We start from the raw sequence: 20,013 nt of genomic DNA on the forward strand, positions 1-20,013 counted from the left end.
ACTCCACTCCTTCCATTCCTTAATCCATTCCTTACTCCACTCCTTCCATTCCTTAATCCATTCCTTACTCCACTCCTTCCATTCCTTACTCCACTCCTTCCATTCCTTAATCCATTCCTTACTCCACTCCTTCCATTCCTTAATCCATTCCTTACTCCACTCCTTCCATTCCTTAATCCATATCTTACTCCCCTCCTTCCATTCCTTACTCCACTCCTTCCATTCCTTACTCCACTCCTTCCATTCCTTAATCCATTCCTTACTCCACTCCTTCCATTCCTTACTCCACTCCTTCCATTCCTTAATCCATTCCTTACTCCACTCCTTCCATTCCTTACTCCCCTCCTTCCATTCCTTAATCCATTCCTTACTCCCCTCCTTCCATTCCTTAATCCATTCCTTACTCCACTCCTTCCATTCCTTAATCCATTCCTTACTCCACTCCTTCCATTCCTTAATCCATTCCTTACTCCACTCCTTCCATTCCTTACTCCACTCCTTCCATTCCTTACTCCACTCCTTCCATTCCTTAATCCATTCCTTACTCCACTCCTTCCATTCCTTAATCCATTCCTTACTCCACTCCTTCCATTCCTTACTCCACTCCTTCCATTCCTTAATCCATTCCTTACTCCCCTCCTTCCATTCCTTACTCCACTCCTTCCATTCCTTAATCCATTCCTTACTCCCCTCCTTCCATTCCTTACTCCACTTCTTACTCCACTCCTTCCATTCCTTACTCCACTTCTTCCATTCCTTAATCCATTCCTTACTCCACTCCTTCCATTCCTTAATCCATTCCTTACTCCACTTCTTCCATTCTTTAATCCATTCCTTACTCCATTCCTTCCATTCCTTAATCCATTCCTTACTCCACTCTTTCCATTCCTTAATCCATTCCTTACTCCCCTCCTTCCATTCCTTACTCCACTCCTTACTCCACTCCTTCCATTCCTTACTCCACTCCTTCCATTCCTTAATCCATTCCTTACTCCACTCCTTCCATTCCTTACTCCACTCCTTCCATTCCTTACTCCCCTCCTTCCATTACTTAATCCATTCCTTACACCCCTCCTTCCATTCCTTAATCCATTCCTTACTCCACTCCTTCCATTCCTTACTCCACTCCTTCCATTCCTTACTCCACTCCTTCCATTCCTTACTCCACTCCTTCCATTCCTTAATCCATTCCTTACTCCACTCCTTCCATTCCTTAATCCATTCCTTACTCCACTCCTTCCATTCCTTACTCCACTCCTTCCATTCCTTACTCCACTCCTTCCATTCCTTAATCCATTCCTTACTCCACTCCTTCCATTCCTTACTCCACTCCTTCCATTCCTTACTCCTCTCCTTCCATTCCTTACTCCACTCCTTCCATTCCTTAATCCATTCCTTACTCCACTCCTTCCATTCCTTAATCCATTCCTTACTCCACTCCTTCCATTCCTTACTCCACTCCTTCCATTCCTTAATCAATTCCTTACTCCACTCCTTCCATTCCTTAATCCATTCCTTACTCCACTCCTTCCATTCCTTAATCCATTCCTTACTCCACTCCTTCCATTCCTTACTCCACTCCTTCCATTCCTTAATCCATTCCTTACTCCCCTCCTTCCATTCCTTACTCCACTCCTTCCATTCCTTACTCCATTCCTTAGTCCACTCCTTCCATTCCTTACTCCACTCCTTCCATTCCTTAATCCATTCCTTACTCCACTCCTTCCATTCCTTACTCCATTCCTTACTCCACTCCTTCCATTCCTTAATCAATTCCTTACTCCACTCCTTCCATTCCTTACTCCATTCCTTACTCCACTCCTTCCATTCCTTAATCCATTCCTTACTCCCCTCCTTCCATTCCTTACTCCATTCCTTACTCCACTCCTTCCATTCCTTAATCCATTCCTTACTCCACTCCTTCCATTCCTTAATCCATTCCTTACTCCCCTCCTTCCATTCCTTACTCCATTCCTTACTCCACTCCTTCCATTCCTTAATCCATTCCTTACTCCACTCCTTCCATTCCTTACTCCATTCCTTACTCCACTCCTTCCATTCCTTAACCCATTCCTTACTCCACTCCTTCCATTCCTTACTCCATTCCTTACTCCACTCCTTCCATTCCTTAATCCATTCCTTACTCCACTCCTTCCATTCCTTAATCCATTCCTTACTCCACTCCTTCCATTCCTTAATCCATTCCTTACTCCACTCCTTCCATTTCTTACTCCACTCCTTCCATTCCTTAATCCATTCCTTACTCCACTCCTTCCATTCCTTAATCCATTCCTTACTCCACTCCTTCCATTCCTTAATCCATATCTTACTCCCCTCCTTCCATTCCTTACTCCACTCCTTCCATTCCTTACTCCACTCCTTCCATTCCTTAATCCATTCCTTACTCCACTCCTTCCATTCCTTACTCCACTCCTTCCATTCCTTAATCCATTCCTTACTCCACTCCTTCCATTCCTTAATCCATTCCTTACTCCACTCCTTCCATTCCTTAATCCATTCCTTACTCCACTCCTTCCATTCCTTACTCCACTCCTTCCATTCCTTACTCCACTCCTTCCATTCCTTAATCCATTCCTTACTCCACTCCTTCCATTCCTTAATCTATTCCTTACTCCACTCCTTCCATTCCTTACTCCACTCCTTCCATTCCTTAATCCATTCCTTACTCCCCTCCTTCCATTCCTTACTCCACTCCTTCCATTCCTTAATCCATTCCTTACTCCCCTCCTTCCATTCCTTACTCCACTCCTTACTCCACTCCTTCCATTCCTTACTCCACTTCTTCCATTCCTTAATCCATTCCTTACTCCACTCCTTCCATTCCTTAATCCATTCCTTACTCCACTTCTTCCATTCTTTAATCCATTCCTTACTCCATTCCTTCCATTCCTTAATCCATTCCTTACTCCACTCTTTCCATTCCTTAATCCATTCCTTACTCCCCTCCTTCCATTCCGTACTCCACTCCTTACTCCACTCCTTCCATTCCTTACTCCACTCCTTCCATTCCTTACTCCATTCCTTACTCCACTCCTTCCATTCCTTAATCCATTCCTTACTCCACTCCTTCCATTCCTTAATCCATTCCTTACTCCACTCCTTCCATTCCTTAATCCATTCCTTACTCCACTCCTTCCATTCCTTACTCCACTCCTTCCATTCCTTAATCCATTCCTTACTCCACTCCTTCCATTCCTTAATCCATTCCTTACTCCACTCCTTCCATTCCTTAATCCATATCTTACTCCCCTCCTTCCATTCCTTACTCCACTCCTTCCATTCCTTACTCCACTCCTTCCATTCCTTAATCCATTCCTTACTCCACTCCTTCCATTCCTTACTCCACTCCTTCCATTCCTTAATCCATTCCTTACTCCACTCCTTCCATTCCTTACTCCCCTCCTTCCATTCCTTAATCCATTCCTTACTCCCCTCCTTCCATTCCTTAATCCATTCCTTACTCCACTCCTTCCATTCCTTAATCCATTCCTTACTCCACTCCTTCCATTTCTTAATCCATTCCTTACTCCACTCCTTCCATTCCTTACTCCACTCCTTCCATTCCTTACTCCACTCCTTCCATTCCTTAATCCATTCCTTACTCCACTCCTTCCATTCCTTAATCCATTCCTTACTCCACTCCTTCCATTCCTTACTCCACTCCTTCCATTCCTTAATCCATTCCTTACTCCCCTCCTTCCATTCCTTACTCCACTCCTTCCATTCCTTAATCCATTCCTTACTCCCCTCCTTCCATTCCTTACTCCACTCCTTACTCCACTCCTTCCATTCCTTACTCCACTTCTTCCATTCCTCAATCCATTCCTTACTCCACTCCTTCCATTCCTTAATCCATTCCTTACTCCACTTCTTCCATTCTTTAATCCATTCCTTACTCCATTCCTTCCATTCCTTAATCCATTCCTTACTCCACTCTTTCCATTCCTTAATCCATTCCTTACTCCCCTCCTTCCATTCCGTACTCCACTCCTTACTCCACTCCTTCCATTCCTTACTCCACTCCTTCCATTCCTTAATCCATTCCTTACTCCACTCCTTCCATTCCTTACTCCACTCCTTCCATTCCTTACTCCCCTCCTTCCATTCCTTAATCCATTCCTTACTCCCCTCCTTCCATTCCTTAATCCATTCCTTACTCCACTCCTTCCATTCCTTACTCCACTCCTTCCATTCCTTACTCCACTCCTTCCATTCCTTACTCCACTCCTTCCATTCCTTAATCCATTCCTTACTCCACTCCTTCCATTCCTTAATCCATTCCTTACTCCACTCCTTCCATTCCTTACTCCACTCCTTCCATTCCTTAATCCATTCCTTACTCCACTCCTTCCATTCCTTACTCCACTCCTTCCATTCCTTAATCCATTCCTTACTCCACTCCTTCCATTCCTTACTCCACTCCTTCCATTCCTTACTCCTCGCCTTCCATTCCTTACTCCACTCCTTCCATTCCTTAATCCATTCCTTACTCCACTCCTTCCATTCCTTAATCCATTCCTTACTCCACTCCTTCCATTCCTTACTCCACTCCTTCCATTCCTTAATCAATTCCTTACTCCACTCCTTCCATTCCTTAATCCATTCCTTACTCCACTCCTTCCATTCCTTAATCCATTCCTTACTCCACTCCTTCCATTCCTTACTCCACTCCTTCCATTCCTTAATCCATTCCTTACTCCCCTCCTTCCATTCCTTACTCCACTCCTTCCATTCCTTACTCCATTCCTTAGTCCACTCCTTCCATTCCTTACTCCACTCCTTCCATTCCTTAATCCATTCCTTACTCCACTCCTTCCATTCCTTAATCCATTCCTTACTCCACTCCTTCCATTCCTTAATCCATTCCTTACTCCACTCCTTCCATTCCTTAATCCATTCCTTACTCCACTCCTTCCATTCCTTACTCCACTCCTTCCATTCCTTAATCCATTCCTTACTCCCCTCCTTCCATTCCTTACTCCACTCCTTTCATTCCTTACTCCATTCCTTAGTCCACTCCTTCCATTCCTTACTCCACTCCTTCCATTCCTTAATCCATTCCTTACTCCACTCCTTCCATTCCTTATTCCATTCCTTACTCCACTCCTTCCATTCCTTACTCCACTCCTTCCATTCCTTAAACCATTCCTTACTCCACTCCTTCCATTCCTTAATCCATTCCTTACTCCACTCCTTCCATTCCTTAATCCATTCCTTACTCCACTCCTTCCATTCCTTAATCCATTCCTTACTCCACTCCTTCCATTCCTTACTCCACTCCTTCCATTCCTTAATCCATTCCTTACTCCACTCCTTCCATTCCTTACTCCACTCCTTCCATTCCTTAATCCATTCCTTACTTCCCTCCTTCCATTCCTTACTCCACTCCTTCCATTCCTTAATCCATTCCTTAATCCATTCCTTACCCCACTCCTTCCTTTTCTTACTCCACTCCTTCCATTCCTTACTCCACTCCTTCCATTCCTTAATCCATTCCTTACTCCACTCCTTCCATTCCTTAATCCATTCCTTACTCCACTCCTTCCATTCCTTAATCCATTCCTTACTCCACTCCTTCCATTCCTTACTCCACTCCTTCCATTCCTTAATCCATTCCTTACTCCACTCCTTCCATTCCTTACTCCACTCCTTCCATTCCTTAATCCATTCCTTACTTCCCTCCTTCCATTCCTTACTCCACTCCTTCCATTCCTTAATCCATTCCTTAATCCATTCCTTACCCCACTCCTTCCTTTTCTTACTCCACTCCTTCCATTCCTTACTCCACTCCTTCCATTCCTTACTCCATTCCTTACTTAGATTTACGTGTATTTTGGGTATATGTTGTAAAACTGTTATATTTTACTTGTTAGATATTACTGCACTGTCGGAGCTAGAAGCACAAGCATTTCACTACACCCACAATAACATCTGCTGACCATGTGTATGTGACCAATAACATCTGCTAACCATGTGACCAATAACATCTGCTGACCATGTGCATGTGACCAATAACATCTGCTAACCATGTGACCAATAACATCTGCTAACCATGTGTATGTGACCAATAACATCTGCTAACCATGTGTATGTGACCAATAACATCTGCTAACCATGTGTATGTGACCAATAACATCTGCTAACCATGTGTATGTGACCAATAACATCTGCTAACCATGTGTATGTGACCAATAACATCTGCTGACCATGTGTATGTGACCAATAACATCTGCTGACCATGTGCATGTGACCAATAACATCTGCTGACCATGTGTATGTAACCAATAACATCTGCTGACCATGTGACCAATAACATCTGCTAACCATGTGCATGTAACCAATAACATCTGCTGACCATGTGTATGTAACCAATAACATCTGCTGACCATGTGACCAATAACACACCCGCAATAACATCTGCTAAACATGTGTACGTGACCAATACAATGTGATTTGATTTAATTTGAATACAGAGATGCATCTGTTGGTCACAGACACCTTTTAAAAAAAAGTATCAGTAAAGCAGTCAGTGTGCGAAGTTGTTGGATATTGGCAGAAACTGGAACACTCTGTCGTACACGTCAATCCAGAGCACCCCAAACATGCTCAATGGGTGACATGTCTGGTGAGTTTACAGGCCATGGAAGAACTGGGACATTTTCAGCTTCCAGGATTTATGTACAGGTCCTTGCGACATGGAGCTGTGCATTATCATTATCATAATGAAGCATGAAGTGATGGCGGCGGATGAATGGGCATCAGGATCTTGTCACGGTTTCTCTGTGCATTCAAATTGACTTTGATAAAAAGCAACCGTTTCCGTTGTCCGTAGCTTATGCCTGCCCCACCACCACCATGGGGCACACTGTTCACAACGTTGACATCAGCAAACCCGCTGACGTTGGAGGCAGCTTCTGGCAGAGAATTGAAGATTCAATTCTCTGGCAACAGCTCTGGTGGACATTCCTGCAGTCAGCATGCCAATTGCACTCTCCCTCAAAACTTGAGACGTCTGTGGCATTCTGTTGTGTGACAAAGCTTCACATTTTAGAGTGGCTTTTGATTGTCCCCAGCACAAGGTGCACCTGTGAAATGATCATGCTGTTTAATTAGCTCCTTGATATGCCACAGCTGCCAGGTGGATGGATTATCTTGGCAAAGGAGAAATGCTCACTAACATGGATGGTAACAAACATTTGATAGAAATAAGCTTTTTGTGCGTATGGAACATTTCTGGGATCTTTTATTTCAGCTCATGAAACATGTGACCAACACTTTACATGTTACATTTCTGTTTTTTGTTCAGTGTATTTGAACCCATCCAGGTCTGTGGTGGCCAGCGGAGTGCTACATCTCTCAGTGCCAGTGACACAGGGGCTAGGTAGCCGTGGGCTGCGTCACTTAACATTATCCTCAGATGACAATAGGTTAGGTTCAGCACGATACGATGCACTGATTTGACCCCCTGGTTGTTTGTGTGACGCTGCTGCATAAACAATCATCATGTGATATACAGTATGTATACTAAACAGCATTTAATTATGTGAACGCAAGTAAATATATGTGAATATATGTGAATACAGTATATGTGAATATGTGACTGACCGGCTCGATTCGTTCTTATGTAGCAACATTTGAAATTGTTTTTTTGTGTTTTTTTACATAAAAGTAGAGCCTCAAAGCCTCAAAGCTACAAAGTGATACGCTACAGTTGAGGAAAAATGAGAAAATAATTATGCTTTGAAAGTTGACAAACTTGTAAACTCACTTTTGAGAAAAATGGCCTTTGATTGTTTTGGTACTACTACTGGAGAGCTCTTCTTTGTCTAGAGGCATTCAGCATCGTTCAAACCATGTTAAGCTTTAGCCCCACCCATCTCTTTAACACATTTTTATTTTCAATGACGGCCTAGGAACAGTGGGTTAACTGCCTCTTCAGGGGCAGAACGACAGATTTGTACCTTGTCAGCTCGGGGATTTGAACTTGCAACCAACGCTCTAACCACTAGGCTACCCTGCCGCCCCAAGATTTGAAAATCTTTCTTCTGATTTGTCTTCCAAAGGGTCCCAGCTATAAAATATGGTGTTTTGTTAGATAAAATCCTTCTTTATATCCCAAAAAGTATGTTTAGTTGGCGCCATCGATTTGAGTAATCCACTCATTCAACATGCAGAGGAAGGAATCCGAAAATCTACAGCTAAACTTTGTTAAAACAAGTCCAAATATGTTTCTATTCACTCCTCAAATAGCCTAAAATGTAATTAAACAAGAGTGCCCTGAAATCGGAGTAGATGGCCAGACAGAATTTACAAACACACCCAAAATGTTTACTTGCATAGTAGAGTCTTTTGTTAAAACATGTAGCTAGCTAGCTAGGTAAACAATGAACCATAATCCCAACTCATGACATTACTACCCTGCATGAATCTGCAGGTAGCTAACCAACCAGGTTCAATGTTAGCTAGCTAACATTAGGCTATAGCTAACCAGGCAAACGGCTCTGAGATACGAATAATAAGATCATACACGTAACGTTAGCCAGCCAGCTAACATTATCTAGATAGTTAAGAGTACCCTTTAACTTGAAATTAAACCACTTTCGGTCAAAATTAGAAATGTGTAATATCAGAAAATAGCTAGCTAGACGATCTTACCCATATACATCATTCATCGATGGACGCATCTCCTGTCTGATGCCATGCATGGTTGCCCTCTAGTCTGATGATGTAATCCAGACGGGTGTTTTCTCCATCTCCATAGCTATCGTACTCAAATTCCACTGAAGTGGAAAGTCATGCAGTTTTACTACACAATACATTGTTTTTAAAAGGAGCGTTAGACAGGATTACCTAGACATACTGACCAGCTAAAACAGACAGAAGCTATAAGGCAGACCAATACAAACTCGTCTCTCGGCATGTCCAGCCCACTCATTATCTCAGCCTGTCATGGTAGCAGGAAGGTTGCTCACTTTGTCTAAACCAACTAGAATCATAATTTAATAATTTTATTCATATTTAAACATATATATATTTAACCTTTATTTAACAAGCCAAGTACATTAAGAACACATTCTTATTCACAATGACTGCCTACAACAGATGATGCTGGGCCAATTGTGCACCGCCCTATGTGACTCCCAATCACGGCTGGTTGTGATACAGCCTGGATTCGAACCAGTGCTGTACCCGGTCTTTGAACTACTCCCCTCATGATCACATGTTCCAGAAGGCATTTCTGCCTATAAAAGCATTTTGATTTTTTTTTAAACGGCTCTCCTGTGAAGTAGTGAACACCATCTATCCCCAGAGCTCGTGCTGCTAGGTGACCTAAACTGTGACATGCTTAACACCCCGGCCATCCTACAATCTAAGCTTGATGCCCTCAATCTCACACAAATTATCAATGAACACACCAGGTACAACCCCAAATGGGTGAACACGGGCACCCTCATAGATATCATCCTAACCAACTTGCCCTCCAAATACACCTCTGCTGTTTTCAACCAAGATCTCAGCGATCACTGCCTCATTGCCTGCATCCGTAATGGGTCTGAGGTCAAACAACCTCCACTCATCACTGTCAAACGCTCCCTAAAACACTTCAGTGAGCAGGCCTTTCTAATCGACCTGGCCCGGGTATCCTGGAAGGATATTGACCTCATCCCGTCAGTAGAGGATGCCTGGTTGTTCTTTAAAAGTAATTTCCTCACCATCTTAAATAGGCATGCCCCGTTCAAAAAATGTAGAACCGGGAATAGATATAGACCTTGGTTCTCTCCAGACCTGACTGCCCTTGACCAGCACAAAAACATCCTGTGGCGTTCTGCATTAGCATCGAATAGCTCCTGTGATATGCAACTTTTCAGGGAAGTTAGGAACAAATCCAACACAGGCAGTTAGGAAAGCTAAGGCTAGCTTTTTCAAACAGAAATTTGCATCCTGTAGCACAAACTCAAAAAAAGTTCTGGAACACTGTAAAGTCCATGGAGAATAAGAGCACCTCCTCCCAGCTGCCCACTGCACTGGGGCTACGTAATACTGTCACCACTGATAAAACCACTATAATTGATAATTTCAATAAGCATTTTTCTACGGTTGGCCATGCTTTTCACCTGGCTACCCCTACCCCGGTCAACAGCCCTGCGCTCCCTACAGCAACTCGCCCAAACCTCCCCCACTTCTCCTTCTCCCAAATCTAGATAGCTGATGTTCTGAAAAGCTGCAAGATCTGGACCCCTACAATTCAGCTGGGCTAGACATTCTGGACACTTTTTCTAAAATGATCTGCCAAAATTGTTGCAAACCCTAATACCAGCCTGTTCAACCTCTCTTTCGTATCGTCTGAGATTCCCATAGATTGGAAAGCTGCCGCGGTCATCCCCCTCTTCAAAGGGGGAGACACTCTAGACCCAAACTGCTACAGACCTATATCTATCCTACCCTGCCTTACTAAGTAAGGAAAGCCAAGTTAACAAACAGATTACCGACAATTTCGAATCCCACAGTACCTTCATGGGTGCACCTCAGCCACGCTCAAGGTCCTAAATGATATCATAACCGCCATCGATAAGAGACATTACTGTGCAGCCGTATTCATCGACCTGGCTAAGGCTTTTGACTCTGTCAATCACAACATTCTTATTGACAGACTCAACAGCCTTGGTTTCTCAAATGATTGCCTCGCCTGGTTCACCAACTACTTCTCTGATATAAGTCAGTATGTCAAATCGGAGGGCCTGTTGTCCGGACTTCTGGCAGTCTTTATGGGGGTACCACAACGGTTCAATTCTCGAGCCGACTCTTTTCTCTGTATATAACAATGATGTCGCTCTTGCTGCTGGTGATTCTTTGATCCACCTCTACGCAGGCGACACCATTCACTATACTTCTGGCCCTTCTTTGGACACTGTGTTAACTAACCTCCAGACGAGCTTCAATGTCATACAACTCTCCTTCTGTGGCCTCCAACTGCTCTTAAATGCAAGTAAAACTAAATGCATGCTCTTCAACCGATCGCTGCCTGCACCTGCCCGCCCGCCCAGCATCACTACTCTGGACGGTTCTGACTTAGAATATGTGGACAACTACAAATACCTAGGTGTCTGGTTAGACTGTAAACTCTCCTTCCAGACTCACATTAAACATCTCCAATCCAAAATTAAATCTAGAATCGGCTTCCTATTTCGCAACAAAGCATCCTTCACTCATGCAGCCAAACATACCCTCGTAAAACTGACCATCCTACCAATCCTCGACTTCGGCAATGTCATTTACAAAATAACCTCCAACACTCTACTCAACAAATTGGATGCAGTCTATCACAGTGCCATCCGTTTTGTCACCAAAGCCCCATATACTACCCGCCACTGAGACCTGTACGCTCTCGTTGGCTGGCCCTCGCTTCATATTCGTCGCCAAACCCACTGGCTCCTAGTCATCTACAAGTCTCTGCTAGGTAAAGCCCCGCCTTATCTCAGCTCACTGATCACAATAGCAACACCCACCTGTAGCACGCGCTCCAGCAGGTATATCTCTCTGGTCACCCCCAAAACCAATTATTCCTTAGGTAGTCTTTCCTTCCAGTTCTCTGCTGCCAATGACTGGAACGAACTACAAAAATCTCTGAAACTGGAAACACTTATCTCCCTCACTAGCTTTAAGCACCAGCTGTCAGAGCAGCTCACAGATCACTGCACCTGTACATAGCCCATCTATAAACATCCCATCCAACTACCTCATCCCCATACTGAATTTATTGATTTATCTTGCTTCTTTGCACCCCAGTATCTCTACTTGCATATTAATCTTCTAAAGGGTTAGGGTTATATATATATATAAATACCTGGTTAAATAAAGGGTTATATATATAAATACCTGGTTAAATAAAGGGTTAGGGTTATATATATAAATACCTGGTTAAATAAAGGTGAAATAAAATAAAGTAAAACAATTCCCTGAAACTAGTCACATATATGTGAGAATGTATGCTTTCAAATGGACATTTCCTGACTGCTGATGAGGTACTCTTCAAAGGAAAAACATTAGCAGGTCTCATAGGAAGGGCATTGGTCCTGTCTCTGAGGGATTTAGTCATTTCAACAGAGAAATAAGAACAAGGATCTCTTCCCAAACTACCAGTGTATATAACCTGAGGTTTCCAGTCTGAATGGTGGAGTTCCAGAGGTCCCCCCCCCCCCAATGTGGTCACCTGAGTGGTCTGCATCCTTTCATCCTGCAGCCAGACACACACACGCACAAGTTCACACGTATGCACGTACGCACATACGTAAACACACACACACACACGCACCCACACACACACACAGCTCCACAGTGAACCTGGCTAGAGACATCAGACAGAATAGAAAATGGGCCTTAGACACATCAGAGATTGTGACAGAGTTCATCTACCTGCTGAGATGATGCTTTGCTACAAAATTCTCTATTGGAGCAAATTGGGATTCCAGCTACTGAATTTCTCCAAACAAGAGAAATGTTGTTATATCTGGAGTGGTGTTTAAAGATGGCTGCTGGACTGGGACTGGGAGTCAGGGACTGGGATTTAGGGACTGGGACTCAGGGACTGGGACTCAGGGACTGGGACTCAGGGATTGGGACTCAGGGATTGGGACTCAGGGATTGGGACTCAGGGATTGGGACTCAGGGACTGGGACTCAGGGACTGGGATTCAGGGATTGGGACTCGGGGACTCGGGGACTCAGGGACTCTGGGACTGGGACTCGGGATTGGGACTCAGGGTCCGTGATTGGGACAGGATCTGAGAGGAGGAGGGGGGAGGAGGAAGGGATATGAGAAGAGGAAAGGAGAGGAGAGGAGAGGAGAGGAGAGGAGAGGAGAGGATGGGACGAGGGGAGAAGAGGAGAGGAGGAGTGGAGAGAAGGAGAGGAGGAGAGCACAGGAGACAAGGATATGAGAAGAGGAAAGGAGGAGAGGAGAGGAAGGGAGAAGAGGAAAGGAGAAGAGTAGAGTAGAGTAGAGTAGAGTAGAGAATTCTGTTCCATTCTCACCCAGTTCTGAAGCATGACATGCCATCACCCAGGTGCTAGAACAAAAACCAGTGCTGTGGCTGCCTGGGTTCTCCATTCTGATTCAGAACGTTGTGAGTGTTCTAAAAGTAACCGCTGCTTCCCAGGGCACGGACAGAGCTGACCTCCGATCTAAATTCAACCAACATTCAGACCAGATCTGGTGAGTCACACTGTTACTAATGACCCTAGAGGCATGCTACACAGAGCCAGCTAATCAGACTGCTAAGACACACATTACCCAACATAGGGTAGGTAATATATAACACATTATGCTTGTATCCAGAGCAATTTACAGTCATGCATGAATACAAGAGCCATGCTCTACCAACTGAACCACACAAGAACACACACAAAACACAATACAACACACAAAACACAACACACAAAACACAACACAACACACACAACACAACACAATACAACACACAAAACACAACACACAACACAACACACAACACACAAAACACAACACAACACACCAAACACAACACACAACACACACAACACAACACAATACAACACACAAAACACAACACACAACACAACACACAACACACAAAACACAACACAACACACAACACACAAAACACAACACACAAAACACAACACAACACACACAACACAACACAATACAACACACAAAACACAACACACAACACAACACACAACACACAAAACACAACACAACACACCAAACACAACACACAACACACACAACACAACACAATACAACACACAAAACACAACACACAACACAACACACAACACACAAAACACAACACAACACACAACACACAAAACACAACACACAAAACACAACACACAAAACACAACACACAAAACACAAAACAACACACAACAAACAAAACACAACACACAAAACAACACACACAAAACACAACACACAACACACAAAACACAACACACAACACAACACAACACACAAAACGACACACAACACACAAAACACAACACACAACACAAAACAACACACAACACACAAAACACAACACAACACACAAAACACAACACAAAACAACACAACAAACACAACACAACACACAAAACAACACACAAAACACAAGAACACACACAAAACACAACACAACACACAACAAACACAAAACAACACACCAAACACAACACACCAAACACATCACAAGAACACACACAAAACACAACACACACAGCACACAACACACAAAAAACACAACACAACACACACATCACACAACACACAAAAAACACAACACGTCACACACACACAACACACCCAAAACACAGCACAAACACAACACACACACACACTAATTGCGTAGACACAGACATGAAGCAGAAATCCCCTCAGAGGTTTGTCTGGATGGAGAGCACTCATCACTCATCACATACTGACTGACTGACTGACTGACTGACTGACTGACTGACTGAAGAGAATAAAATAGGGGAGAGGAGAGGAGAAGAAAGGAGAAGAGAGGAGAAGAAAGGAGAAGATAGGAGAAGAGAAGAGAGGAGAAGAGAGGAGAACAGAACAGAAGAGAAGAGAGGAGAAGAGAGGAGAAGAAAGGAGAAGAGAGGAGAAGAGAAGAGAAGAGAGGAGAAGAGAGGAGAAGAGAAGAGAGGGGAAGAGAGGAGAAGGGAAGAGAAGACTTGCCTCTCCTGACGGGTTTGCTCGGCCGTGGTCTCCATGGCACATTCCAGGGAGCTCTGCAGCGAGTGGAGCTGATTGGTTGTCTCTTTTAACAGGAAGCGTGTCACGAACTGCTCCAGGTGTGTGGCTTCCTGATAGTCCTGAAGGAGAGAGGAACCAACCCTTACAACCACTAGACCCTACTGAGCTTCCTGGTAGTCCTGGCGGAGAGAGGAACGAACCCTTACATCCCATATCATCCCCTATCCTTTAACCCCTATCCTCTAACCCCTATCCTCTATCCTCTAACCCCTATCCTCTAACCCCTATCCTCTATCCTCTAACCCCTATCCTCTAACCCCTATCCTCTATCCTCTAACCCCTATCCACTAACCCCTATCCTCTAACCCCTATCCTCTAAACCCCTATCCTCTAAACCCCTATTCTCTATCCTCTAACCCATATCCTCTAACCCCTATCCTCTAACCCCTATCATCTATCCTCTAACCCCTATCCTCTAACCCCTATCCTTTAACCTCTATCCCCTATCCTCTAACCCCTATCCTCAACCCCTATCCACTAAACACTATGCTCTAAACCCTATCCTCTATCATCTAACCCCTATCCTCTAAACCCTATCCTCTAAACCCTATCCTCTAAACCCTATCCTCTAAACCCTATCCCATATCCTCTAACCATTATACTCTAACCCCTATCCTGTAACACCTATCCTCTAACCCCTATCCTCTAACCCCTATCCTCTGAACTCTATCCTCTAAACCCTACCCTCTATCCTCTAAACCCTATCCTCTATCCTCTAAACCCTATCCTCTATCCTCTAAACACTATCCTCTAACCCCTATCCTCTAAACCCTATCCCCTAAACCCTATCCTCTAAACCCTAACCCTCTAAACCCTATCCCATATCCTCTAACCCTTATGCTGTAACCCCTATCCTGTAACCCCTATCCTCTAACCCCTATCCTCTAACCCCTATCCTCTAAACTCTATCCTCTAACCCCTATCCTCTATCCTCTAAACCCTACGCTCTATCCTCTAAACCCTATCCTCTAACCCCTATCCTCTAAACCCTATCCTCTAAACCTCTATCCTCTAAACACTATCCTTTAACCCCTATCCTCTATCCTCTAAACACTATCCTGTCTGTCCTCCCCTCAATATACCTGTCTGTCCCTCCCCTCAATATACCTGTCTGTCCTCCCCTCAATACACCTGTCTGTCAATCCCCTCAATATACCTGTCTGTCTACCCTCAATATACCTGTCTGTGCCTCAACTCAATGTCTGTCCCTCCCCTAAATACACCTGTCTGTCCCTCCCCTAAAAAACCAGTCTGTCCCTCCCCTAAAAACACCAGTCTGTCCCTCCCCTAAAAACACCAGTCTGTCCCTCCCCTAAAAACACCAGTCTGTCCCTCCCCTAAAAACACCAGTCTGTCCCTCCCCTAAAAACACCAGTCTGTCCCTCCCATCAATATACCTTTCTGTCCCTCAACTCAATATACCTGTCTGTCTCTCCTCAATACACCTGTCTGTCCCTCCCCTCAATATACCTGTCTGTCTACCCTCAATATACCTGTCTGTCCCTCAACTCAATATACATGTCTGTCCCTCCCCTCAATATACCTGTCTGTCTACCCTCAATATACCTGTCTGTCCCTCAACTCAATATACATGTCTGTCCCTCCCCTCAATATACATGTCTGTCCCTCCCCTCAATATACCTGTCTAGCCCTGCTCAATATACCTGTCTGGCCCCACTCAATATACATGTCTGTCTCCCATCAATACACCTGTCTGTCCCTCCCCTCAATATACCTGTCTGTCCCTCCCCTTAATATACCTGTCTGTCCCTCCCCTCAATATACATGTCTGTCCCTCCCCTCAATATACATGTCTGTCCCTCCCCTCAATATACCTGTCTAGCCCTGCTCAATATACCTGTCTGGCCCCACTCAATATACATGTCTGTCTCCCATCAATACACCTGTCTGTCTCCCATCAATACACCTGGCTGTATCCAATCAATACACCTGTCTGGCCCCACTCAATATACCTGTATGTCCCTCCCCTCAATATAACTGTCTGTCGCTCCCCTCAATATACCAGTCTGTCTCCCCTCAATATACCAGTCTGTCTCCCCTCAATATACCTGTCTGTCCCTCCCATCAATACACCTGTCTGTCCCTCCCCTAAAAACACCTGTCTGTCCCTCCCATCAATACACCTGTCTGTCCCTCCCATCAATACACCTGTCTGTCCCTCCCCTAAAAACACATGTCTGTCCCTCCCATCAATACACCTGTCTGTCCCTCCCATCAATACACCTGTCTGTCCCTCCCCTAAAAACACCAGTCTGTCCCTCCCCTAAAAACACCAGTCTGTCCCTCCCCTAAAAACACCAGTCTGTCCCTCCCATCAATATACCTTTCTGTCCCTCAACTCAATATACCTGTCTTTCCCTCCCCTCAATACACCTGTCTGTCTACCCTCAATATACCTGTCTGTCCCTCAACTCAATATACATGTCTGTCCCTCCCCTGCAAACACCAGTATGGCCCTCCCCTCAATATACCTGTCTTTCCTCCCCTCAATATACCTGTCTGTCCCTCCCCTCAATATACCTGTCTGTCCTCCCCTCAATACACCTGTCTGTCAATCCCCTCAATATACCTGTCTGTCTACCCTCAATATACCTGTCTGTCCCTCAACTCAATATACATGTCTGTCCCTCCCCTGCAAACACCAGTATGGTCCTCCCTTCAATATACCTGTCTGTCCTCCCCTCAATATACCTGTCTGTCCCTCCCCTCAATATACCTGTCTTTCCTCCCCTCAATATACCTGTCTGTCCCTCCCCTCAATATACCTGTCTGTCCTCCCCTCAATACACCTGTCTGTCAATCCCCTCAATATACCTGTCTGTCTACCCTCAATATACCTGTCTGTCCCTCAACTCAATACACCTGTCTGTCCCTCCCCTCAATATACCTGTCTGTCCCTCCCCTCAATATACCTGTCTGTCCTCCCCTCAATACACCTGTCTGTCAATCCCCTCAATATACCTGTCTGTCTACCCTCAATATACCTGTCTGTGCCTCAACTCAATATACCTGTCTGTCCCTCCCCTAAATACACCTGTCTGTCCCTCCCCTAAAAAACCAGTCTGTCCCTCCCCTAAAAACACCAGTCTGTCCCTCCCCTAAAAACACCAGTCTGTCCCTCCCCTAAAAACACCAGTCTGTCCCTCCCATCAATATACCTTTCTGTCCCTCAACTCAATATACCTGTCTGTCTCTCCTCAATACACCTGTCTGTCCCTCCCCTCAATATACCTGTCTGTCTACCCTCAATATACCTGTCTGTCCCTCAACTCAATATACATGTCTGTCCCTCCCCTCAATATACCTGTCTGTCTACCCTCAATATACCTGTCTGTCCCTCAACTCAATATACATGTCTGTCCCTCCCCTCAATATACATGTCTGTCCCTCCCCTCAATATACCTGTCTAGCCCTGCTCAATATACCTGTCTGGCCCCACTCAATATACATGTCTGTCTCCCATCAATACACCTGTCTGTCCCTCCCCTCAATATACCTGTCTGTCCCTCCCCTTAATATACCTGTCTGTCCCTCCCCTCAATATACATGTCTGTCCCTCCCCTCAATATACATGTCTGTCCCTCCCCTCAATATACCTGTCTAGCCCTGCTCAATATACCTGTCTGGCCCCACTCAATATACATGTCTGTCTCCCATCAATACACCTGTCTGTCTCCCATCAATACACCTGGCTGTATCCAATCAATACACCTGTCTGGCCCCACTCAATATACCTGTATGTCCCTCCCCTCAATATAACTGTCTGTCGCTCCCCTCAATATACCAGTCTGTCTCCCCTCAATATACCAGTCTGTCTCCCCTCAATATACCTGTCTGTCCCTCCCATCAATACACCTGTCTGTCCCTCCCCTAAAAACACCTGTCTGTCCCTCCCATCAATACACCTGTCTGTCCCTCCCATCAATACACCTGTCTGTCCCTCCCCTAAAAACACATGTCTGTCCCTCCCATCAATACACCTGTCTGTCCCTCCCATCAATACACCTGTCTGTCCCTCCCCTAAAAACACCAGTCTGTCCCTCCCCTAAAAACACCAGTCTGTCCCTCCCCTAAAAACACCAGTCTGTCCCTCCCATCAATATACCTTTCTGTCCCTCAACTCAATATACCTGTCTTTCCCTCCCCTCAATACACCTGTCTGTCTACCCTCAATATACCTGTCTGTCCCTCAACTCAATATACATGTCTGTCCCTCCCCTGCAAACACCAGTATGGCCCTCCCCTCAATATACCTGTCTTTCCTCCCCTCAATATACCTGTCTGTCCCTCCCCTCAATATACCTGTCTGTCCTCCCCTCAATACACCTGTCTGTCAATCCCCTCAATATACCTGTCTGTCTACCCTCAATATACCTGTCTGTCCCTCAACTCAATATACATGTCTGTCCCTCCCCTGCAAACACCAGTATGGTCCTCCCTTCAATATACCTGTCTGTCCTCCCCTCAATATACCTGTCTGTCCCTCCCCTCAATATACCTGTCTTTCCTCCCCTCAATATACCTGTCTGTCCCTCCCCTCAATATACCTGTCTGTCCTCCCCTCAATACACCTGTCTGTCAATCCCCTCAATATACCTGTCTGTCTACCCTCAATATACCTGTCTGTCCCTCAACTCAATACACCTGTCTGTCCCTCCCCTCAATATACCTGTCTGTCCCTCCCCTCAATATACCTGTCTGTCCTCCCCTCAATACACCTGTCTGTCAATCCCCTCAATATACCAGTCTGTCTACCCTCAATATACCTGTCTGTGCCTCAACTCAATACACCTGTCTGTCCCTCCCCTCAATATACCTGTCTGTCCCTCCCCTCAATATACCTGTCTGTCCCTCCCCTCAATATACATGTCTGTCCCTCCCCTCAATATACCTGTCTGGCCCCACTCAATATACCTGTCTAGCCCTGCTCAATATACCTGTCTGGCCCCACTCAATATACATGTCTGTCTCCCATCAATACACCTGTCTGTCTCCCATCAATACACCTGGCTGTATCCCATCAATACACCTGTCTGGCCCCACTCAATATACCTGTATGTCCCTCCCCTCAATATACCTGTCTGTCCCTCCCCTCAATATACCAGTCTGTCTCCCCTCAATATACCAGTCTGTCTCCCCTCAATATACCAGTCTGTCTCCCCTCAATACACATGTGTGTCCCTCTGTCTG

General features: G+C 44.9%; 1 protein-coding gene across 1 annotated transcript in view; it reads right to left on the reverse strand.

Moving 5' to 3' along the window:
* Window positions 1–12,742: 12,742 nt before the first annotated feature.
* LOC118941013 (N-terminal EF-hand calcium-binding protein 1-like) overlaps window positions 12,743–20,013 on the reverse strand; it is a 72,462-nt gene continuing 65,191 nt past the window's right edge. Inside the window, exons 6-7 of the mRNA XM_036951083.1 lie at window positions 14,721–14,861; window positions 12,743–12,802 (exon numbers count right to left, since the gene is read on the reverse strand). Coding sequence (XP_036806978.1) covers window positions 12,743–12,802; window positions 14,721–14,861 — 201 coding nt within the window. The remainder of the gene's footprint in view (window positions 12,803–14,720; window positions 14,862–20,013) is intronic.

Source organism: Oncorhynchus mykiss, chromosome 18 (assembly GCF_013265735.2).
Source record: "Oncorhynchus mykiss isolate Arlee chromosome 18, USDA_OmykA_1.1, whole genome shotgun sequence".
In the NCBI taxonomy this organism is placed as follows: domain Eukaryota; kingdom Metazoa; phylum Chordata; class Actinopteri; order Salmoniformes; family Salmonidae; genus Oncorhynchus; species Oncorhynchus mykiss.